The 25,708-nt window shown below is 45.0% G+C and overlaps 1 protein-coding gene across 3 annotated transcripts in view; it reads right to left on the bottom strand.

The window, feature by feature from the left end:
• The window catches only part of LOC146202077 (NCK-interacting protein with SH3 domain), a 62,984-nt gene that overhangs the window by 14,669 nt on the left and 22,607 nt on the right, over positions 1 to 25,708 (bottom strand). For 2 of the 3 annotated variants that reach the window (XM_084587925.1, XM_084587924.1), the window contains exons 10-12: positions 18,644 to 18,856; positions 6,999 to 7,174; positions 945 to 3,716 (exon numbers count right to left, since the gene is read on the bottom strand). In XM_084587925.1, coding sequence (XP_084444051.1) covers positions 3,531 to 3,716; positions 6,999 to 7,174; positions 18,644 to 18,856 — 575 coding nt within the window. In that variant the 3' untranslated portion in view covers positions 945 to 3,530. Of the gene's footprint in view, positions 1 to 944; positions 3,717 to 6,998; positions 7,175 to 18,643; positions 18,857 to 25,708 lie in introns of those variants that run through there. The other variant, XR_014703610.1, reaches the window with a different exon arrangement.

The raw sequence follows: 25,708 nt of genomic DNA on the forward strand, positions 1-25,708 counted from the left end.
TGAGGCCAAATGAGCACCTGAACCACTATTTACAGCCAATGAACAAACAAAAAAATACCCAGTATAAGCGATGCGCAGCGCCATGTTGAAAACGTGATTCCAGCACACACGAGTCTCAAATGCTCAACTCGAAAAATAGCACGCGTAAATCAAGTTAACGTTAAGGCTCGATTTAAAATAGCGCTTCGCGAATGCATGCTTTACAGGACACCAAATACTTCACGCCCACTTTATACTGGCACTACACTCTGCACTCATCGTATCTTTGGTAGCGCTACAAGGAACTACTGAGATAAGTGTCCTCCCCACTCTCTGCAAGGGTCTCTGTTCTTTTAAAGATATATTAGTTAAATGACTGAAGTAGCTAAACGTCTTTCCTTCACATAGCCTTCCACAGACTTGCATAGATGAGATGAAAAAAAGATTTTCCTTTCATGCTTTGGTAATTAAAATAATTATACGTGCACCAGCTTAAACCAGAACATAAATTGTGGCATATAAGAAAGATTATTCAACACAAAAATAAGTGCTTCACAGAGGAAGGTGAAAATGGCACCTTCCAAGGCCGTAAACGTTTTAACTCAAATTCAGTCTCGGGACTGGCAGTAATCAAGGTGGTACTGCACCAATAAAACAGTGGGCAGAACTATGACAAATTCAGAAGTATTCCCTCAACTGGCTAAGCTGTAACTGTAATCTTGAATGTCATGCTCTACACATAGAGTACTAATACCATGTCACATGATGGAACCAAACAATAAATCCTGTCTTTGGATCACTGGCTACCACATCATTGATGGTTTGCTGTAAAATGCAGTTACTGTGGCTGTGTGCATGGCTCAAAAATAAGACACTAACCACAGCTGCACAACAGATTGTACTGGACAACTGCTAACAAAAAGCACCAACCTCTACTAATGCTTCGAATACGATTGCTCAACCACTATAGTGTAGTTGAGTCTTGATAAAATTTATCTATTCGACTAAATTTGAAACAAAAGTCCCTGTCCCTTCCATTGAAGAACATGGCCTTCCTTTCCTACATTTAATTCTAATTATGACACAGCAAACCTTTTGCGCATCACAGGTAAATATCAGGAGCCACTGTACAAAAGGGCGGAAGAAAGGTCAGCGGAGAGGGGGGTTGGAGGAGAATGACTTAAAATATAGGTCGCCCTTTATTATAGGATGTTTGCAAAAATAAAATAGCTGGCCAAAAAGTCTACAACATGAAATTCATGCTGCCTATAACCTGCTGGTGGAGCACATTGAAGAGAATTCCAGTAGATGCCCTCCTTTCATGATTGCCGGAACGTATCAGACAGAACCAAGGAGCTTCATGAATGTGGCCGCTGTATTTGCCTCATTTCCTTCCCTGATTGACATGCTTTGTGCAATGTGCAGACATCGCCGCAGTTTTAAAGTTTCATTTCACCAGATAGAATGCAAGGACTACGGCTACACATTTTCAGCAACTGCTCGGATACATATAAAAAATAATAACTGTGGAAAGAGATGATGTTTGATTTAAAATGCAAATGCTTGTTTTGTGCAATGTTAGTTAGCAGGGGTGCACTAGGTACAGAGAAATCTATTTTCGGTGTTGAAACAAAATGCGCAAACAAAGACTGCAATTCAAAACAAATAAGTAGCTTATGTTAAAATACTATACTAAACAGGCCAGCTACTAAACACAGTTTCTTCTTTTGCCCATTATTTTGCAACTGCAATGGCAAAAAACTAGATGGCAAAGTGTAAGCCACTGGCATTTGGTTGCATCACTTGATGAAGTAATTCAGCAAAATTCGCTGTCTGGATCACAGAAAAGCCCACATATAGCACGAGACATAATTTCAAGATAGCAAAACGGAAAAAAAAAACAAAACAAAAAAAAAACGTTTTCATCCATGTATAATGCGAGCGAGGAAAGACCAACAAAAGTATTTATTCACACTACACTTTGCAGTTGCCCCGTGAATCGTACACGCTCCGCGCTTTCCCATCCAATGCCACCCTGTGCCAGGCGTTGGGTAGTGCCATGCACCTTCATGTACTGGTGCTGGTTTGCTCCCCTTCACCCCAACAATCGTGAATGCCACATGATCCTCCGGTGGTTCTAACACCAGTAGGTCACTTCCAGCTCAGATGCAGGATGGTAGTGCACAAGCGGCCGGCCATCTTGCACCGCGCTCGTGCCTGTTGACAATGGCACCGCGCGCAGTGTGTGCACTCAAAGTGTTCTCTGATGCGGTTTCTTTGCAACTGTCGTCATCCGGTATGTGTATCGTCTGCCGAGAGTCCCTTACTATAGATATTTCTGTAGAAACTCTTCAATACCTTTAAATGCATTCGGCCTCCTGCATTTCTCAAAAGCGCAACCGACGTGCTCTTTAAGAATACTGCACAATCAAACGTCCGCGGCACTGTTGTAGGGCACGAACAGCATGGCCGGAGAGGCCCGTGAGAAATCCATGCAACGTGCCGAATAATCCTTTCATCATCCCTACATTGTGCGAGGTGCAACTGACCTTCAACTGGTGGAATATGCATCACGGGCACCGTGGGCTCGTGGTCACAAGGCAAGCGTGGAGGAACCGAAACCATCGAAGCAGTCAACCAGCGCCACCACTAGATAGCCCCTCCTCTCACTGGAAGCCTGATGCTGTTTAATAACGAGGCCGGAACTGTAAACTTAGGCTGAAATTTTATAACATGATGCTGAAATTTGACATAATAAAATGGGGAAAAAAAAAAATCTATTATATGCGGGCTTCTACAGTGAGTCATAGCCAATGTAAGTATACAAAAATTGTCAAGAAATGGTGAACACCAAGCAACTGAGAGAAAAAGAAGGAAGGAAAAAAAAAAAAAAGAAAAGGACATAACATCCATTATGTCATGGTAAAAAATGGCTAACATTAATTTTTAGCCTTCATCACACCTTAAAGACGAGGCAATTGAAAATTCAATCGATTTAATGACATACGCTTCTTGTTGTCAAGGCCTATAGCATTTACTACCCATTATGAAGTTATCAAGGAGTGTAAAATGTAGCAATCACACTGTGCAAAATGCCTGCGTTTTGGCAGCTTGGTATCTTTAGCCAAGTCGAAACAATCTGATGAAAGGTTCAACAACATGCAGGGCAGTTGCAGCAGTATGATGTAGTGAAGCTACCTTCTCAGGTTTCCAGCATAGCTGACTTTCTGAAAGACCTTTTTAACGATTTGTAATAAAATAATACAGAAACAAGGATGAAAAAAGCTTGGTCCCAGAAAAAATATGCTGTGCAGCAACATTTCAAGTACATTTTCATAAGACAGAAACAAAGTAACTGAGGGCATAAAAAGCAACTGCTAAACAATCTCAATCACCGCAATAAACGGAAAATAAAACATGAAAACTGAGTTACTTACTGCAAAGAAAAAAGAGGTGTGGAAAGGGGGGAAGGGGTGTAAATTGCAGCCATGCAGACAGCCTTGCCATCAGTCCTTCAGATGTTGTAGTACACAGTGTTGGGGGGGGGGGACTCAGTCCACGTGAAACCACTGTGGCCAGGCGAGCTGAATTCGGCGCACAAGCTCTTTTTCCTCTGCCGACGACTCCTCATTTGTGAGTGCACCTTCAAAACACCGGCGCAGCTCTGCTTGGCGATGACCCTCATACTGCGTAGAACCAAGCAGGTGCTCCACCAGGCAAAGGTAGAGAAGCCGCCTCTGCATTTGACAAGGGCATGTCCACGGTAAGCCTTTTACGATGTGGAAAAAAAAAAAAGAATAATAATAAATAATAATAAATAAATAAAGACAGATAAACAAGTTCGCACATAAATTCAAAGGTTGAGGAAAGAATAAGGGCATGCACATAAGCTAACCTAAATGTCAGGAGACAGATTGCCCCTAGAGGTGCCAACCTGTGTGTCCACAAAAGCAAGATGAAAGGCCACCGCAACTGCTTCAGTCTCATGCCAAGTCACTACTCGATGGTCTACACCTTCAGCATTTGGTACTCGCTTACCACGTAGGGACTGCCCAGCTACCGCTAGGCGCCAGCGATCGAGCAGTCGTGGTTCGAGCTACACTTCATGCGCCCACTGCTGCTATCATTAATCACGCGACTCGGCATCGCCACAGCAAAATGGGCGAGCATTTTAAGCTGTCTGCAGCAAACTTCCGTCTTCCTCCATATGCCATAGCAACCGCTGCTGCAGCAACTCTCATACTGCTGGGTGACCAGCGTCACTGCACGGTTGTGATTCAATCTCATCCTGTTGCACTGCCACATTCAGCTTCAAGAATCAAATGATGGTTGTTAAGTCAAAGTTACCTTTAGGTCATGAGAGGCATGAAAAAAAAACTGCAATGTAATAGCCAACACATACTTGTATTTCACCACAGTTCTTAGAAAAGCCTGCTTCAAGAGCCAGAATGATGATAAACAATGTATCAGCGAGTGCAGCAGTTTCTTGTGTTTCTCATGACCTAAAGCCAGTTTTAATGCCAAAGTCACTGTTCGGCTGTTAAAACCGAAATAGCATCTAAATGAAATTCAATTATCAATTCAACAGTGGCCGTAAGCAAACACCACATGGTGTTCCATGCATTCAGATGCCTTGAGTAAAAAGAGTTTCAGTCACTGACCAAGTCAATATGAAAAAAGAAGACGTTTCGGAACCCCTACGGGTTCCTTGATCACAATGAGGCGGACAAGGCGAGGGAATGGAAATTGCGCCGATGTGGCAGTGATTCGTTCCGCCATCGGACAACAATAAGTCCGCCTTGCGCGGCAACAGCCCATTATGTGGCCCTTTTTTTTTTAATAAGTCCATTATGTGACCCTTTTTCCAAGCCTTTCACCCCAGAAGAGCCGAGCACCAGGCCGGAGGAAAGCTTGTACCCATTGAAAAACCGGTGGGTAACCGGCGGCACCAGGGATCGAACCCGGTACCTCCCGAATGCGAGGCGGATGCTCTACCACAAGGCCATCGCATGTCCGCCTCATTGTGATCAAGGAACCCGTAGGGGTTCCCAAACGTCTTCTTTTTTCATATTGACTTGGTCAGTGACTGAAACTCTTTTTACTCAACTACCATGCCTGACCAGACGAACTTTCGTCGAACCCTTGACTATTCAGATGCCTTACGCACTGTCATAAAGAAAAAATCAGCAATAAAAATTAAACGTTTATACTCTTTAATAAGGTTTCATTGCACAGCCATTTTTACATTCATATTCCACAAACAGTTGCTTTTTTAGTTTCTTCAGTGCAATCACCGACTCTTCATTTGTGCCATCGACCCTGGTCACCACCACTTGACAATACCATCGCTCACTCCTCGACTTATAAAATCGGGCAACCTTTTTTAAGTGTCAGATGTCCCCAAAAGAGACTTTACACAATTACTATTATCATTATAGGCATTTATTTACGCCACAATGTTCCACAGCACTTCAGTGTGCTAAGCTGTATGGATTGCTAAGCCTGATGTGTAGGTGCTTTAGGTTTGAATCCAGAGCATGCAGGAGACTGACAAAGCCAGCAAAAGCTTCTGGGGCTCACGGGTCGAAAGCTGAACTGTTCCTGCCCTGACTTTTACTAACTGCCATTTTGAACGTGGTTTTACTGCACAAAATTGCATCTCGCTCATTCTTCGGAGCCCACTCTCACTTTTACTAACTGCCATTTTGAACGTGGTTTTACTGCACAAGATTGCATCTGGCTCATGCTTCGGAGCCCACTGTGACATCCAATGTGTAAATATATATATAAAAAAAAAGACGAGTGATTTAGTGTGGTTAAGCCAAATGTGAATTACTCGTGCTAGCACATTGGTTTTCACTTTGGTTTTGGGTAGCACGCACTCATTAGCATGCAGTCGTAACCTACTTCATTATGTGAAAGCCAACCAGACATAGATATAATGCCTTGATTTAACCAAGCGATACGAATGCATCCGCATGTCCGGGAGGGTTCAATTTCCACCTCAAAAGAGCTGCCTGATTTGGCAGCTCTTTCCAACTCTGCCGCGTAATGTGATCCTGTGACGTCAAACAACCCGCACTGGCAATCAGTGTCCAGCCACATTACCTGCCAACTAGCACCTGCCAAGGGCGTGTCCGTGATCCAAGGCTTCATTACAAAGAGAGATGAATTTTTCACTACCCATGCACTCAGTGCTAGTGTACTAAAACTAGCTTGGTAGAGTTGTTAAGGTGGACACTTGAATATCCTCCCGAGTCCTGGCAATGGACGTTTTTCCAATATACTGGACATTTTGTTTTGAAATAGTACTCCTATGCCAATGCCTTCATCCACAAACTTTCATAGTCCAATAAGTAGGACAACTTGGAATAAAAGCACTGATTATAGTGAAAGCATCAAAGTAACCGCTGAAGGTAAATCTAACTGCTTTAAAAAAATTGTTGCATCTGATGTCTGAAAGTTCCACAAATCTTTATTTTTTTCACTCAGAAAGTAAAAACTGGGAGTTACATCTTTAGTTCAACTACAGGTGAAAGTTTAGCTATTCAACAAAAAAGTCTGACAATGAAAAGTCTCATCATTTGCATTTTTCAGGGTTATTTTTCCTAGCAAAAAAATAGTTTATTACTGGTGCATATTTCGGGCAGGATATCAACTATACCCTTGCTTGCTTCTTATTGTTAATTGCCATAACTAAGTTGACTCTTAATGCAAGTTGAACCCAATTTAAATCACAGCACAGGATTATCACAACTTGCCTCTTAGTGTGCTCTCATACAAGCTCATCTCAACTTTACGTCTTGCCACATGCACCCAACTAGCCAAAGTAGGTAAACATTTCTTCGAGCAACAAAGCGCTGAAGTGATTGATGCAAAAACTAGTTTTCACAAGAAATGAAAGGCCTAGTCTCCCCTTTCAGGATGCTAGATTCCAGCTCTTGCCTTCTCCATAGTGTACAGAAGGACTGCTGCACTTATATAAAATAAAAGGCACCGTCTACCCACGTGGAGCCTACCTTGTCACCTGGTGGAAGGTCACTTAGCTGCCTGGCAACTATGTCTATCAGGACCGCAACATCGTTCACGTAGAAAAGCTCCGCCGTTGTACTGTCATAAAAGAGCTCGGCGAGCATCTTGAGAACAGAATTGGGAACTCCGGCCATTTCGTGCGTTAGCACTCGAGCAGGGTCATCTGCAAGTACAGAAATATGTATCATTCTTTTCACACACCAGAAATCTCAGAATTCATGAGTCTGAACAATTCAGCGGACACTTGCGACGAAAACCAAACAACTCAAAAAAAAAAAAAAAAAAAAAAAAGAGGAGGGAACCCATTCCAATCAGTCCAGTTCACGTGCTTGTTGTAGCAGCAAATGAAATGCGAACAGCGGAGTGCTTGGCCAAAGAGGTCTAGCTTACGCCATCCGCCTGTTACCTTCCGAGATGGGCGTGCTCATCCAGTTTGCAATAGTTTTGCTCCTGGCTTTTTTTTTTTTTCCTATTTGTTTTCTTGCTTTGCCACTCGAGTGCCACATGCACACTTTCTCAAATCGCAACTTACATAGCAGGTTTTACTCCGGCAGTGGCTTTGGCCCGTGTGGGTCAAGCCAGCACTCTTAGCTTGTCTGGCCTGCAGTAGGGTTCAATTTTGCCTCCATCATCGCTCTGTTTTTAATGCCTGGTCATGCTCTAGTGGCAAAGAAAGCAAAGCCATCACAAACTAGATGAGGACGTGCACCTATCCCTGACAGCAACAAGCAGATGGCGCAAGCTAGATATTTGGCCCCGCACTCCGCTGTTTGCATTTCAGTGGCTGCTGGCAATCAAGAGAAGTGGAAACACCTATACACCATTTTATGACCATTGGAGAAACCGGTTTGACTGGACTGTTAAGGGGGGAAGTCATCAACACTTTCCTGTGCTACGAGAGCAACCCAGCTCCCCAATATGGCAGCTGCCTCCACCCCTTTGTAAAATTGTGTATAAAGAAGATAACCCACACTCGGCCCCAAGATATAATGCATATCAAGAACATTCGACCTACTCTATTTTTTTCCCTGTAGAAAGAAGAAAGATAGTCTAGAAGTCTCAGCAACTGATATGTGACATTTACTACAATGCTAGGCATGAAATGCCATGACACAAGAAATGCATGCCATACCAGGCAAGGAGAACAAACCGCAACATGTGGTAAGGTAGGGGTAAGCAAATACTAAAGCTTAAAGTTCTAGAAATAAGTCATGTTTGGGGTCATGAATAAATCTAGCTATGAAATGTTCGCAATGATCGTACTCCACTCTCAAACATGAAGGAAAAACTTCTTTTTTTTTTTAAATGGCTTTTTGCAAGAATGCAAACTCTAACAAGAAAGCTCCCTCACACCTCTATACAAAAGTTCACAGAAATTTCCTTACAGGAAAGCGACCTTGCGAGGCGTTCGTCCTTGTGGACGTGCCACATGCAGAGATCCGGCATGCCCAGATCTTTTCGTCACGCTAAAAGTCATGCAGAGCCTCCAGCAGTCCAAAAGGCGCATAGGCGTGGCATCACAGTAAATGCTTTCACAGCACAAAAACCTGACGAGAGGATATGGCTTAACTCGAGGTTCAGCAGTAAACATCTCCAAACGTAAAGGATCTCCATTATCTTTGTTAGATCTGTGTGATAATGCTGATCGTGGCGAGTGCCCGGGTTGCTTGAGAAGAAGTGAAGCGTGGCCGCGTGCGGGGCGTGCCAGTACGCGCGAGTTTGTTCGGGGCAAGAGAACGGGACGGACGTTCCTGAGCGTGGCTGGCGGTTGAGTTCATCGTCCTGGGCCTGGCGTAAAAGGCTGGCATGGCAGCACCTGCCGGGCCCCTGGTCCAGGGTCTGGTGCCGCACAGCACATTGCTATCCCACGAACTACTTCCGGAGGCAGCTCGACTGCTCCATCGTGCCTGGCCGCTGCACTGGTGCCACCGCACTAGTGCCGTTGCAGTACCCGGTGTGACCCACCGCAGTACCTGATACGAGCACTGGGACGTTGGGCGACTGGGTACTCGGACGCCTGGGCAGGAACAGGGCCCGCGTCACACCCCGGCTGCCGGTCTCTCCTCAACCAGACTCCGAGCATCATCGGACTCTCCTGCAACGGCGTCGAGTCCACGAGCGGACTAAATGGAAGTAGGACGTTTTTTTGGACATGTCCCATTAGGTATTAAGCTAGGCTGTATGCATGTGTGTTGCTCGTGATATGTTAATGGTCAAGAAAAGAAAAGCATGCGTGTGTCCGTGAACCTGATCTGTTACCTGCCCAGAGCTGCTGGACGGACCTGGGCCCATTACATAACATCACAATTTGGCGAGCCTGCCAGGATTACTAGAATTTATTGGATTCGAGGAATTAATCCATCAGAGAGAGGGCAGAGTATTGAGGACAAGTTCACGCGCATCGCTAAGCTTGAGCAAAGATAGACATTGAACGTCTAGCCGCGCTGGGCGCGCAGCTGGGCGCGCAGCTGGGTTTCTCCAACGCCGAGTTGCGGGACTGGATAGATGCCGAATGCGCTGCTGAAAGAAAACAAAGTCGTCTAGCTGCAGAGAGAGAGAAAGAAATCTTAGAGTTGAGACTCAGACTCCAAGAAGGAGCGAGGAGCAACGCGACAGAGGATATCGAGCCCGTAGTGTCAGCGCCACAAGTACAGCTTCTCAACTCTCAAAAGCTGCTAGCCCTATTCGATGAGCGACAGAATGACCTGCATGCCTATTTGCAATGGTTTGAGCATGTGGCAGTGGGACAGGACTGGCCTCAAGATAAATGGGCTATGGCCGTAAGCATGTACAGTCGTGAGCAAAAGTGGTATACAACACTCAGCCAGTGGCTGAGGTCGAGAAAACTGCATGCCAAATTTACCTAGCAACAGCTATCTAAGATCGAGACAATGGTGACGGTGCCCCATTTTATCCACATGCATGTGTTACTGTCGCTATCACCTACGCAGTGGCTTGATGGAATTTCGATGGAATTTTCTCGAGCTCTGTCACTGGCGGAGTGTTGTATACCATTTTTGCTCCCGATTGTACCTATTGGCCTCAAGATAAATAGGCTATGGCCGTAAGCATGTACCTAACTAGGAAAGCCTTGACCGTGATCGGCAGGATGTCAGGCCGCAGCTTCCTTAGATTACCAAAAGGTCAAAAAGGCTCTTCTGCAGCATTTTAAATTCACGGCTCAAGGTTACCATGAAAAATTTCGAAAGACTCGAGCAGAAGATGGCGAGATGGGAAAGCAGTTAGCCGCCAGGCTTTAGGGTTACTTCGACCATTGAATTGAAATGGCGAGTAGTCCAAAGACATTTGAAGACCTGCACGATCATGTGATCGCTGAACAGTTTCTGCGGTGTTGTCACCCAAAACTCATGTTTTTGAAAGAATGGGAGTGCAAGACACTCGACTGAATGGCAGACGCAACCGATCGCTTCTTGGAAGCTCAGAACTGTTCGAACATCGGTAAAGTTCCTGACAAAGAGAAACCTCATACCAAGAGTTCCATCAACCTGCAGAGTAAACCCCAGTTGCGGTGTATGTTGTGCAATCGTCCAGGACATCGGGGCTTCCGATTGCCACACGTCCACTAGACCGGTGCTCAAATGCAGCTTTTGTGGAAAGGTCAGACACAAGGCTGAAAACTGCAGGAATCTGCACCTAGAGGAAGAACAGAGCGCCGCATGCTCTGCAATGCATGCTCCCAAACGTGCTGATCGCCTTGACTGGCATACAGCCCGGAGCCCATTCGACTCTAGCAGATGGGCGCAGATCAGTAAAGACGCACCTCAGAACTCAACAGGAAGAACGCCCATTGTAGAAGGGTTTGTGACTGGAAAACAAGTCTGCGTGCTTCGACACACTGGTAGTAATGTCGTTATTGTCCGCCAGAGTTTGATCCCGTAGAACTGCTTCACAGGGCAGACCAAGAGGATAATACTTGTTGATAGTACCGTCACCCAGTTACCGGTGGCAAGAGTACAAGTGGACACGCCATATTTCATAGGCGAGGTGACCGGGCTTTGCATGAAGCGGCCCTTGTATGAGCTCGTGCTTGGGAATATACCAGGTGTCAGGGCTCCAGATGATCCCAATCATGACTGGATGACTTCAAGCAGCCTAGAGTTTAATACATCACAAGATTCCCAGGAACAGGAGCGACCTGTGAATTTTAAACTTTGTGTTGCCACCTTGGCCAAGCCAATAGAAAAGAAAACGCCACTGTGTGTGCCACCCACCCATTCTTCTGTGTAACCTCACGAAACACCAGTTAGCGGAAGAGCAGCATAAGGATGTAACACTTAAACGACTCTTCCATAAGATCAATAAGGAGTTCAGATCTGGTAAGGGTGACAAGTACTGCTTCCACAAAAAAGGAAAAGTCCTTTACCGTTATTACTCCACGGCGACTGGAAGAATTGTCAAACAGGTTGTTGTGCCCCAGGCATTCAGGCATCAAATCTTACAAATGGCGCATGAGTATAATAGTCAAACCTCGATATAACGAAGACGCATATAACGAATTATTGAATATGTCGAACACTTCTGCAATATTTTTGTCAAACACATGTATTTTGAACTTCCCATAGCGAACGCGGTTCTGCATAAAACGGATATTACGAACTTCGCGACGCCAAGCACTACCTCATTTTAATAGCAGGAGGCAGGCTTCGTTGCGCTACATGTGTGATGTGCGGTGCAGCAAACGTTCAGGACTACCTCGCAGGCGCTGACAGCGCCACAGATGCCCCGACGGCATTGAGAGTTGCGTGCCTGTTTGTGCGCGCAAAGGTGATCTCTGAGGCGATAATAAATTGTTCGCATCTCACAATCGCTGACAGCGCCGCTTCAGCAGCGGCGCGATTGAATGTTGCTTTTGCCTTTTTGGATTTTGCGTCTCGTGTTTTTTTGGTTTTAGTGTTAGCAGCGGCGTCGCGGCGTGGCCGTCGTAGCGTTTGGCGGAGGCTGCGTCGGTCGTCATGTCGAGTGCGTTGCGCAGGTGTGCGTAGTGCTGTGATGGCAGTGAACGTGAAAAAAAGAGCAGTACTGACGTTAAAGACCAAGCTCAAGATAAAATCAGGGCCTTTAAGGCAGTTTACAAGAGGAGACTGATTGACACTCTTCTCGTGAAGATTCTTATGAAGCAGGACTTGAAGATCGACTTGCTGGGAGCCTTAAAGCGGCATGGGATAGCATGAAAGGCGAAACGATTGCCAACAGCTTTCGGCACGCAGGTTTTGTTCCAGCAGAGGCCTGTGCATCAAGTGACGAAGGACGATCCTGACGAAGCAGAAGCAGAGCTCCGCGAGCTCGATGAGCCTGGAACGTTTTTTCGCGTTCTGTTGGTGACATGCCTGCAACAATGACTGTAGAGGACTTTATAGGCGGCGACGACATCACGGCGACCACGGCTGTACTGACGGACGCCGAAATCGCTGTGGAAGTTTCTGAACATCCCGCAGACGAAGCTCAGGCTGACCCTGCAGACGATGAGAACATTTTGACTTCACAAGAAGCGCTTGCTGCATTGGATTTACTGCGCCGCCACTGCAGTGCTATTGAGAGCAGTGGGTTTGCCCTTGTTGAGTGTTTGCAAATTGTGGAATGATATGGAATGCGATCAACACAAAAAAGCAGGCCGCGATAACGCAGTTCTTTGCGCGTAAATAAATGAACGTGACCCAAGTAGGCACCCTCCGAGTTGCTGTGCTTTCTCTGATTGAATTTTGCTGCTCTTGCATGTATTTTCTTCGAAATTTTATATTACGAATTATGGATAGAGCAAACTATTTTCCGATTTTTTAACTGTTCGTTATAACGAGGTTTCACTGTACGTCCGGACACCAAGGAATCAGGTGTACGACTGATTGCATCCGTGAGGAGTGTTATTGGCCTAATATACGCAGAGATGTCAGAAGACATGTTAGGGCCTGTACTAAGTGCCAAAGAATGGCACCAATGACACGAAGTCACGACCAGCTCTCATGGAAGAAGCAAAAGCAAGCAAAGTACAGCAACAGCAAACCTCCAGCTATGCCTCGAGTATCTGCCGCAGCAGAATTAGCACATATCAGAATGGGCCTGGAGACATCCGACGGTGACTCCACTAAACAGCTGCCTGCGAGTCATCGTCGTAGGATTCTGTCAAGAGCTTCGAGGAAGGCTAAGTCACCACCAAGTTGTCACTCACTGCGACCAGAAGGCAGCTGAGCTCATGCAGGGTTCACGACCCTCATGAAGTACATCAGTGCAAGTTTGGTGAGCTGTTTGTGAAGTGTAAAATAGTGTGTTTCTGGTGACAGAAAGGAGTCCTTTAAAAACGAGTTTATGTGTTTGGGTGTGAACAAGTTTTGTGTGCTTCTGATTTGTTATTATTGTTTGGTAGTTTAAACTCCCCACACCACAGCTTCCCCCTTCCCGGCGCCAAGAACAGTTGCAAGAAACTGTCTTGAAACGGGGGGAGGTTGTAATGATGTTGATCGTGGCGAGTGCCCGGGTTGCTCGAGAAGAAGTGAAGTACGGCCGCGTGTGGGGCGTGCCAGTGCGCGTGAGTTTGTTTGAGGCAAGAAGACGGGACGGATGTTCCCGAGTCCTGGGCCTGGCGTAAAAGGCCAGCTCGCCAGCACCTGCTAGGCACCTGGTCCGGGGTTTGGTGCCGCACAGCACGTCGCTATCCCATGAACTACTCCCGGAGGCAGCTCGACTGCTCTATCGTGCCTGGCTGCCGCACTGGTGCCGTTGCAGTACCCGGCGTGACCCACCGCAGTACCTGGTACGAGCACTGGGACGCCAGGCGTGGCCTGCCGCGCGACCGGGTACGCGGACGCCTGGGCGGGAACAGGACCCGCGTCACACCCCGGCTGCCGGTCTCTCCTCAACTGGATTTCGAGCATCGTAGGACTCGCCTCGACCGGACTTCGAGCATTATTGGACTCTCCTGCAACGGTGACGAGTGCACGCACAGACTAAACAGAAGTAGGACATTTTTTTGGACATGTCCCATTAGGTATTAAGCTAGGCTGTATGCATGTGTGTTGCTCGTGATATGTTAATGGTCAAGAAAAGAAAAGCGTGCGTGTGTCCGTGAACCTGATCTGTTACCTGCCCAGAGCTCCTGGACGGACCTGGGCCCATAACATAACATCACAATCTGGTTGTAATATGCATGACCATCTAATGCTTGAAATGAAATGCTTGATCACTGCACAAAATTGCAAGTTTTTCATTGTGGGGGGAATCTCCGCACAACTAACAAACCTCTCCTGGCCTAGGTCACGAATGACGTATCGGAGGAGGGGCTAAGGGTGCGGCTGCCACGCGGCTTGGTCTGGTGGGCAAAGCATTGCGCTGCTGGTGGCATGATGTGGAGGATTCGGTCTTGTTTGGTGACAACTCGGTGCGCTTTTCTCAATGCTGTCAAGCTTTCGCATGGTGGAATGCGATATTCGATCGAAGTTGCCCAGTGGCATGTGTTTCTTCCATTCTAAAAGCAGTCCAAAATGTGCTTTTCAGCTGTGCAAAGAGCGAAGTAACAGACATCACGCCCGCCTCGATATTTTACTTGACAGTGAGCACATTTTTTTCTGATGTACTCATGCATCCATGTATTTCTTGGAGAACAAATAGGCACTAAATAGTTTACTTTATTGCACTTTCGAATGAATCGGGCTTGAATGTTGACCGATCACGCTCTTTTAAAGGCCTGGATGGCATTAGATCAATGGAAGTGCTTTTGGAGATTACTGCTCGGTACTGAATTTTGAAGGAGCTAGCCTCTGTCACGAGACGGCTTCCAAGAGCATGCCAGCATCATGATCACTCAAGTACAGCCACATCCTGGTGCATTCAGAGGCTGTCGTGTTCCAATCAAAAAGTGGCTTTACTGGCACCATTGAAGTGCATACAGTCGACGACCGATTTTTCAGATACTCAATTTTTCGGACATGCTTGATTATTCGGACTTTTTCCCGGCCCCAGGACATACCTTATAAAGTCAATGTATTACGCTGCTTAAAATTTCGGACACTCTAAGGAGGGCTATTCGATTTTTTGGACATTCCAAGCGTCAGCCGGCCAACTTCGACACATTTTGAGCGGTGTCGCTGCCATCTTGTTTGTTTACTTTTTTCTTCGATAGCCTCGAAACTGGTGCAGGCCTTGAGTGCCACTCCTCAGCTAAACACACTGGATCGAGGTTATATTATTTGCCTAGCAGCTTCCGTTTCCGGGACAACGTCACTGCTGTCGCTGCTCGTCGCCGGAGTGCTTTTTTGTTTTTTTTTTTTCTTTTAGCGTGATCGCTTCGACTGCCTTTTCCTCTGTGTGTTTGCCATGCGTTTCACGTGCGTTACCGAGCGTAGCGAGTAGGCCTAGCCATGGTTGATGCGAGAACTACGTTCTGTCACTACTGTGGCTCGCATTTATTTGAATCGACTTCAGTTCTTCAAGAGGCTGTTTCCGAATTTTATAAGGAGTTCTTTTTTTTTTTTTTTTCGTGCAACGCGGCAGTGAGAAGGCACTCAAAAGAGTCTGTGTTGTGATTTAGTGGTTGGCGATTGTGGTGTGCCTCAGCAGTGGGAAAACCTACTCTGTCGATCTGCTTGGAGCACTTAGTACCCTTGCCAATGCGTGGAAGTCTGCAGCACCCACAACGCTGCGCAATTGCTTCTGCCACGCGGGATTTTTGCTGAATGAGTCGGCTGCCTTGGACGAGGAGAGCGTCATCGAGCAGCTGTCAGGCAGTGAGCAGTTCATTCACGACCTGCGCACTGCTGGTGTCGAAATTCCATCGGCTGTCTCGTTTTCAGAACTCACAGACGTGGACCACCAGTTGGAGATGCAGGAATTATTCGCCAAGTGCTTGTGGAGTCTGAGAGCGACGACGACGATGACTCACCTGCAGCAGCGCAGCCGATGAAAGCTGAGCTGATGCAAGCGAAATTCAGGTGGACCTGTTAGCACGGAAGCGGAGCGTGGCGCAGAAAAGCATTCATTACTTTTTCTGGCCTCAAAGTGAATAATAGGCAATAAATATAGCTTTTTTGCTGCACATTTGTTTTTTCGGACTGCCCGATTTTTTGGGCATTTTCGTGGTCCATTGAGAGTCTGAAAAATCGGCTATCGACTGTACTTGTATGCCCTGTACTTTGGGAGGGAAATCACCCAGCCAAGCATGAAATTCGTGTGTAAGCTGCTGTTTTTGCTCATAACTGCCCACACTTCGTAGGGATCAGCAGTCAGTTCTGTGAAAGACATTTTCAAAAAAATAGAGAGAGAACAATGCCTGTAATAGGCCTGCATTGACACCCTTTCCAGCATGCTCAAGTCCTATGCATTTCAAGAGTTTGGGAGGACTTCAGGTCGTCTGCGATGGGCTATGCTAGTTCATGGAACGAAAATAATTGCATACTTGCCGGGTCCGTCACCTTTTTCAAAGGGAATTGCTGATCGGTACGTATACTAAGGAGTGCCGCATATTGTGCATCCTGCAAAATATGCTGAATATGGCTAATGCACAATTTGAAGCAAAAACTGCACAGCAACGGGCAGCAACGGACAAAAATATTATTTTCAGCTGGGTCTGCCTGCTGTAAGGGGAGTCCCTTACAGCAAGCAGACCCAGCTGGAAAGAACGTTTTTGTCCACCGAGCCAGTTTTCCCCTCGTCACGTGCTTTCCTGAGATCACATTGTTTGCAAACAAGGAGAGGTCTATTGCAAACAGCTGCCGGAAGCTTACTAACAGTAGGTGCCAGCGCATATGAGATCTGATGTCATATGAAGACTGCTTCTTAGAGCAACACACGGGAAAAAACCGATTTGTGGCATCCATTTGTGCTTTTACAACACTATCAACAACCTGCACATAATTACACTGATTAATGTAATGAATGTTGCGTCAGGTGTATCACAGGGGTCTGTCTTGGGTCTTCTTCTTTTCTTGGTTTATATTAATGACCTTTCTAACTGCACGACTTCCCCTATCCACTTATTTGCCGATGACTGTTATTTATCGCGATTGCTAACCCCGCCGATGTTTCTGCTTTACAATCTGACCTCAATTATACAGTCAAACCTGGATATATTCAACCCGGATAATTAAAATTTTGGTTATATCGAACTTACGGAATATCGCCTTGAAAATCACTTGTAGAATTGTGGGAAAGCTGCGTCGTATATCGAACTCAGTTTCACCGGTCGTTCAATATATCAAACTCCGCACCATACACAGGATGGTGCGCCTTCCCCAAAGACGACCGCACCCCCCTCGGCCATGTGCCCCGTGACGTTTTCAAGCCATGCGCGGAAGGAATGAGAAGGAACAGTTGGCGATGGCTGGTTTAGGGCAGCGTGCGCCATTTCCCCAAAGGCGCATGCAACTACAGTGATAGTTTGCCGCGTACCAGCACGTGACGTTTGCAAGCCGTGTACGTGAAGGAACCGGTTTGGCAACGGCCGGTATGGAGCAGACGCAGTGTTTGGGAGAGGGGGAAAAATGCGATAGAGCGAAGTGCAAGGGTGTGCCAATTCTTCTTCCCCACCCCCCCCCTCCAAAGTATACTGCACGCACAAAAACAAGGACGAGAAAGTACACACAAAAACAGTAACAAAGATACTGTTACGTCATACAAGTACTTGGGTGTGCATATCACTAACGACCTCAGCTGGAAGCAACATATTGATTTCATCATTAATAACAGTTATCGCATGCTTGGGCATGCGCCGCAACTTTTCAAAGGCACCTGTTTTGACTAAAATGACTATGTATAGAGTATTGGTATGTTCAAAGATTAAATATGCTCCTGCAATTTGGGATCCCGGTTTCACGAGCTTAACATCCTCACTCGAGATGGTTCAGAATAATTCGGCGCGTTTCATTCTTTCCAATTACAGTTGCACTAGCAGCATAAATTCAATAAAACTAACGCTACCTTTGCCATCTCTCGAGCTCAGAAGGAAAGTATCATGTCTTATACTTTTTCGCAAAAATTTATTATCATGATGAATTGAGATATACTTTCATTTATCAGCCACCATATAGCTCGTCCTGCGTTGGCCATGCTTACAGACTAAACATTATAACTTGCAATACCAATGCCCTTTTCCATTTGTTTCTATCTCGTACTTCGGAAGAGTGGAATCGCCTTCTGCCCAACATCGCATTTCGCTCATCACTGGTGCAATATCTTGAAGCTGGTCTGCGGCACACAATTTTTTTTCTGACTTAACTTGTTTCAGTTCTTCCTTTTTTAAGCTTGTTTGCTCTACGTGTGGCTGTTCATTACACTTGCATTATTTTCTTTATTGTAAGATAATTTTCATCGTTCTGGATTCCCTTGTTTCGTTTAGCCTTTGTGTTTTGCTCATTTTGTGTTCTAAAATTTCTACAACATGGTGTACCACTTCCCTCTGCAATGCGTATGCACTTGAGGGTAATAAAATGAAATGGATATCTTGCCGAGACTGAAATGTGTGGACATCTCTGCAAATAACAGCTGACTTCTTTTGTTCATTTTTCTATCTACAGCACTGCAACTGCAACTTCCAGGGTTTGAAACTTTACGTTGAAGTTTTCTGCAGCTACTAGGTCTAAATGAAATTCAAGCACAGTCCTGAGGTTGGAGTGAAAAGCAGACGCACCTTCTCGGTTGACTAGCAGCATGAGACGCTCCGTAAGCGCTCGTGCATCTTTACGGGTGGCCAGCGTGCGAAGAACGAAGTTGTCCGCTTCAGACTGAAGGTGCAGGTTGAGTGAGAGAAGAGTGCCCAAAGAAAGTTCAGCCACTTCTTCTTCTACATCAGCAGATTCGATTGTGTCAAGCAGGAAGGTCACAAACCGCTCACCAACATGTTCTGCACGGAAAGGCAGGGAGACCAGCAGATTAAACAAAGCAAGCATCCACCACAGAAATCTGGAACAAGCATTTCATCAACTTTACCTAACCCAGCAGTTGTGCCTATTCTCCTAAAATACACATAGCCTGCCACACCATTTGTAGATGGCTCACCTTGTGTTGTCACAGCTATCATGCAAACTATGTTTTGGGTAGTTGCTACCTTGCTTTATGCATGCACAACATCCAAACATCTGAAATGCCACACAGAGGCCCACTGTGCACCCAAATTTTAATGGTGGAAATTACATTCACTGTCACCTGCTTTGTACCACATGCTATTTTGGGGCAAAATGTTTTTATCATTATATTATTCTTATATTAGTATTATATCATTATATTACTATTGTTATTATGAGATTATATAAAGTACAAATAAAAAATTTTGACAGCAAATATTATAACTCAATCCAAGTGAGGATTACTGAAGTGCGCACAGTAGGCTTTTGAGACATTTGAGAAGTCATATCAGAAAGCCACTTCCTGCAAATTAAGAGCCCATTGTTTACAGTTTTTTTTGTTTGTTTGTTTAGATGACACTTGAAGGTCACACTGCTGCTGTTAAGTGCAGGTATAGTTTTAAAATAGAAACTCTTGTTTTAGAACTACTTTCTGAAGTAGTTCTACGCTGGCCAATGTTATGAAATGATTATACAGTCAAGCCCGCTTTTAACGAACTTGACGGCGACACGGATTCCATTCACTGTATTCAAAGGTCATAATAAGTTGTCTCACCCTATTTCAGCCAAATAAAATGCAAAGTTTGACAAATTGGAGATTCACTTCTTTAAAAATCACTTGTAGACATCTGCTTCTTCGAAGAAGATATTATCAAGCCACTCTCCGAACGCTCCTGCATGATCAAATGCTCCTGCTCGAGAGACACTTTATGGGGAATCGCCACTTTATGAATGCAATAACATAGTAACAAATAGAAATCGAGGCGTTCAAGACATGTGGTCGTAGGCCACCATCCACCTCCGATTCTCAACAAGGAAGCAGCAGCAAAGCTGCCACTATGCATGTGTGCGCACAGGATTTAGTTCATGTTTGCTGTCTCTGCGTTGCCCCCATGTGGCAGAAGAGCAGAAGGCGGATATCCAACTTGGCCAGCAATGTGTGCCCCGGACATGGCGGGCCAGCATGGCATATCTCATGATGACTAGACCTCAAATCGGTGATGGTGGTTGGTCACCGTGTGCAGCAGTTTCTCTTTTATATGCTGCCTTTTCCTCGTGATAACTGCTTTTTTCCTTCCACATTAGACACTTTACCAAACCGGGGTACACCCAAACTATGGTCCTCGGAAGAACTTGATAGTTTTGCCGTCTCGCGTTTTGCGGGTCGCCTCCGTAACATATGCAGCGGTGGCACTGTACACAGTGGTCGGAGCGTGAACGGCCGGCGGGCGCTCCTGCGGACGAGCTGCCGGCCGCGCACAGCTGTGCTTAGTTTGGTCGTTTTCAACTGTGTGTTTCCGTAGGTCTCCGTTTTTCTTAATTTTTTCCATGTGAATAGTGCTTTTGATCACTGGAAAAGGTTGCTGTTGGACATTGCTGTCCATTACAAATTTACCACCTAAACGTTCTGCTCTGACAGCAGTAACAGTATTTCAGCACTTTTTTTTTTTGCTCTCACACACTGAACAGAACCATGAAAGATGTATGCGCACCAGCAGTTCTTTTCAATTTATCTTTGTGGTGTAGGCGCAGTATGCATGTGATTATAATGCATATCAGCGAATACATTTATCTCCACTATCTCTTACTACAACTCCCATCTTTCCTTCATGTTCCGCTATATCTACCCATTCGCTTTTATTTCGGCTGCAGGTCAGGTGCCCAAGGAATAAATGGCAGCTACCGCGACACGCACCTACATTTTGCTTCCTTTCTTACTTATTTAAATTTATAAACCACCACCCGTACTACTACTATTCCCTGCAACATGCACACAAAACAAAATGATTACAACACTAATACACGCACGAAGTAATACAGAAACGTTTTGAAAGAGGCTATTTTCATTAGAGAATACATAAACATAATCCCGTTTTTCTCTTCCTTCCTGTATACACCCTGTCTCCTATGGATAATTGATTAAAGCATTAAATGGCTTAAAGGACTTCAGCGCCGACGTGGGCAATTTGACCGACGTTCTCTTTCCATTAATGCTGCCCCTCACTTCTGTGCAAGCAGTATACAAAAAAATCAATGTTGTTTGCATTTTCTCGTGTCTTGAAGTGACATAATCATACAGTGCACACTGCAGTATACTATTAAGAGGTCATTAAACATGCTTGGAAGTGCCGCGTGCATGTTGCGTATTCTGGTGTGAAGACAACTATTCAATTCAAATCGAAAAGAAGCTCTATCTTCAATGAATGTGTAGATTCTACCTACAAAATTCCAGTAAACAGTATGTCTTTTTTTTTTTTTTTTTAGACGTCCACACTATATTTACTGGAGGTGCACCCTTTCAAGACAGGCATTTGTTAATTTCTTATCCAACCGCTCCAAAATTCTCTGCATAAATGCATTGACCATGATTGCAAATTGCAAATTACCATGATGCACCACACCGGGAATTATCCCTAAAAATACCTGGTACCACCAAGCTCTAAAAAACCTAAAAATCCCATGTAGACTGATTATAGAGCAAGCAGATTACTTGCTTCCAGGTCTCTGTTATATTTGCAAAGATAGTGAACTCAGGAAGAGCCTGAAGCAGAATTTAAATATTGCACACTTCATGCTCACGGTTAGTCTTGTTCAGAAAATTGTGAGCCATAGACTAGGCTTTTTTTAACGCAAATCATCCTAGCAGTCCTTGCAAAGGTAATTACTATGAATCACGTTTGCTCAAAGCACCGGAATTCAATATATCCCGTGCGATTTGAACGCTGCATTTTTCTGGCTAGAACAGTAAATCTAATATTTGGAAAAAAACAAACAAAACTGGCAGGTATACGAATAGAAAGCACCAAGCGTACGCGAAAAAATCCCTGCAAGTTTTTATAACTGAATTAAGGAAACCAAGTTTTTGTGTTGGTGTTTGATTTGCAAATTGATCTAGCCATCAGTGCTGTTTGTATGTGAACAACAGAACTGTTTTCTGCTGGGCTAGCTACCGAAAGGGCTATGCCTTCAACATTCACCTGGTTGTTGACGGTAATGCAACTTGAGAAAACTATGCATGGTTCAACTCAACTCATGGTTCAAAGTATTTCCGTCGCAACAAGTAAAAGGCGCGTGATACTGACAACGTCAACCACCTGCAGCATTGCCGATGCGAAGCAGTGCGACGGCGGCAAGGCAGACTATCAATTTTTTCCAGGCACCACGCACACGCACCAACTGACATGGCCTGTTTTATGGGTGGCTCAAGACTTTTTTTAAAGAGATGAGGAGACAGGACTTGGGAGATGATCTTCGGTCTCTGTATTCCTGGGAATTCAGTAAAACATGTTGTTGGGCTAGTTGGTGCATTGCATCAAGAAAGAAGAACCAGCCAAGAAGACGCATAAAGAAAAAAAACAGAGCAGCAGAAAGAAAGAGGCTGGACTACCAACTGTCTATTTGCAAGATCGGGGCTCAAATATATAGAGGCGCTCAGTCACATGACCTTCTCACAATCGCCATCACAACCTTTCGTCGTGGAAACACAATTTACATTCATCGAAACTCCTTTACCTTACCTTCGCATGCCCAGTTGTTGCTACCTGCTTGTAATACAACACTATCTTTGCAAAGCAGCATCAGAAAGCACCAAAGTCTTACAAATACAAACATTAACAATATCCTTTGTGCATGTGTATTAAACTATAAATCAAAGCCATGTAGAATGGGCACACACTTTATCTAACAAGGCCTGGTGATTATAAAACAGATTCAATGAACATGATTTCCTTACTTCGTAAGGCAACAGAACAGTCACTACAGCATGCATCTCCTTTCTTTGCTATCAGAAAGTCTTCAAGAACCTCACGCACTGTTTTATCGCGATTTCTGCCAAGAACCTTCATACCGTCAAGCACCGGCTCGCATTTTCATTCTTTGCAATGAAGGGGCAAATTAGACCTGGTTCTATTTTTTAGCGATTTTGAGTGCTCCAATGCTCTGTCGTTAATACAATGACCCGTTTGGCCTATATAGACCTTGCTGCAGGTCAGTGGAACTTCGTAAATTACACCGACTGCACATTCCACAAAGGGTTGGCCATGCCTCTTTTCGCACTGGCGCTTCTTTTTTCACTCGATGCCTGCGCACAAACTGCTCAGCTTTCTCGGGGCTGAGAAGACGACAGGCATATCATACCTGACAGCAACCTTTTTCAGGCTGTGGGCGACACGGTGCGTGTAAGGGACCACTTGTGGTCGCCTGACGAGGCTTAGCTCCTGAAGCTTTTCTTCTCTTTCATTTTTGTAAAAAAGGCTATCACTTTTCCTTGCTTGGAATCGGCGCTGATCAAGTCCTGTGCTCACATGGTTCAGGATTGTTTTAATTATCAAACTGACAGACTTAAAAAGGCAGGCTTTCCATGCTCTGTTGTGTCAGCAGTAGCAGAGACCCCGTTACAAAAAATGAAAGGGAAGGAAAGCTCCAGAGCTAAGCATCATCAAGGGAGACTACAAGTGGTCCCTTACACGCACAGTGTCACCCACAGCAATTTTCAGATCGTTTTCCTGAAAGAAGGCTGACTTCATGCAACAATACTTAGAATATTCGAGCAGTAACTTGACCCTCTAGCCATGGCACACCATTAAAAGAAATGCGGCTCTTTCAAATTATCCAGTAAAATTTACATTAAACAAAAAGATTGCAAAAATTGTGTGAATTATATGGTATTTTGAATTAAATGAGTTGAAATTATCGAGGATTTACTGCAATAGAAATTTCTTGCCACTGCTGTATTTCATTGTGATGCTATCTCCTAAGCTATATGCATCCCCTCAGAACATTTCATCTTTCTTTTCACCATTAGGGTTGCTGCATTAGATACTGTTCAGCTGTCAAGGAATTATGCTAAGGATACACATGAATGATGAACGCGAGTTACTGAGACAATTACTTTTCAGTCCCATTTATTCATAATCAATATACCTCATGCGGACTGCTTCAGCCTTCCTCCAAGTTTCTTTCTCTTGGTACATCTGAATTCTGCTATACAATGTGGAGAGAGGTGATAACAGGGGAATAGAGAAGTTGCCCTTCTCAACCTCCCCCAGGGTACCTGTATGGCTACCTAGCCGCCAGGCCAGGTAGCCATACAGGTGCCCTCTTTCTGGATGGATATCTTGCCGAGACTGAAATGTCTCGGCAAGATATCCATTTCGTTTTATTACCCTCAAGCGCATACGCATTGCAGAGGGAAGTGGTACACCATGTTGTAGAAATTTTAGAACACAAAATGAGCAAAACACAAAGGCTAAACGAAACAAGGGAATCCAGAACGATGAAAATAATCTTACAATAAAGAAAATAATGCAAGTGTAATGAACAGCCACACGTAGAGCAAACAAGCTTAAAAAAGGAAGAACTGAAACAAGTTAAGTCAGAAAAAAAATTGTGTGCCGCGGACCAGCTTCAAGATATTGCACCAGTGATGAGCGAAATGCGATGTTGGGCAGAAGGCGATTCCACTCTACCGAAGTACGAGATAGAAACAAATGGAAAAGGGCATTGGTATTGCAAGTTATAATGTTTAGTCTGTAAGCATGGCCAACGCAGGACGAGCTATATGGTGGCTGCTAAATGAAAGTCTCAATTCATCATGATAATAAATTTTTGCGAAAAAGTATAAGACATGGTACTTTCCTTCTGAGCTCGAGAGATGGCAAAGGTAGCGTTAGTTTTATTGAATTTATGCTGCTAGTGCAACTGTAATTGGAAAGAATGAAACGCGCCGAATTATTCTGAACCATCTCGAGTGAGGATGTTAAGCTCGTGAAACCAGGATCCCAAATTGCAGGAGCATATTTAATCTTTGAACATACCAATACTCTGTACATAGTCATTTTAGTCAAAACAGGTGCCTTTGAAAAGTTGCGGCGCATGCCCAAGCATGCGATAACTGTTATTAATGATGAAATCAATATGTTGCTTCCAGCTGAGGTCGTTAGTGATATGCACACCCAAGTATACTTGTATGACGTAACAGTATCTTTGTTACTGTTTTTGTGTGTACTTTCTCGTCCTTGTTTTTGTGCGTGCAGTATACTTTGGAGGGGGGGGGGGGGGAAGAAGAATTGGCACACCCTTGCACTTCGCTCTATCGCATTTTTCCCCCTCTCCCAAACACTGCGTCTGCTCCATACCGGCCGTTGCCAAACCGGTTCCCTCTCGTTCCTTCACGTACACGGCTTGCAAACGTCACATGCTGGTACGCGGCAAACTATCACTGTAGTTGCATGCGCCTTTGGGGAAATGGCGCACGCTGCCCTAAACCAGCCATCGCCAACTGTTCCTTCTCATTCCTTCCGCGCATGGCTTGAAAACGTCATGGGGCACATGGCCGAGGGGGGCGCGGTCGTCTTTGGGGAAGGCGCACCATCCTGTGTATGGTGCGGAGTTTGATATATTGAACGACCGGTGAAACTGAGTTCGATATAAGACGCAGCTTTCCCACAATTCTACAAGTGATTTTCGAGGCGATATTTCGTAAGTTCGATATAACCAAAATTTTAATTATCCGGGTTGAATATATCCAGGTTTGACTATAATTGAGGTCAGATTGTAAAGCAGAAACATCGGCGGGGTTAGCAATCGCGATAAATAACAGTCATCGGCAAATAAGTGGATAGGGGAAGTCG

Source organism: Amblyomma maculatum, chromosome 1 (genome assembly GCF_055883805.1).
Source record: "Amblyomma maculatum isolate TAMU_Amacu chromosome 1, ASM5588380v1, whole genome shotgun sequence".
In the NCBI taxonomy this organism is placed as follows: Eukaryota; Metazoa; Arthropoda; class Arachnida; order Ixodida; family Ixodidae; genus Amblyomma; species Amblyomma maculatum.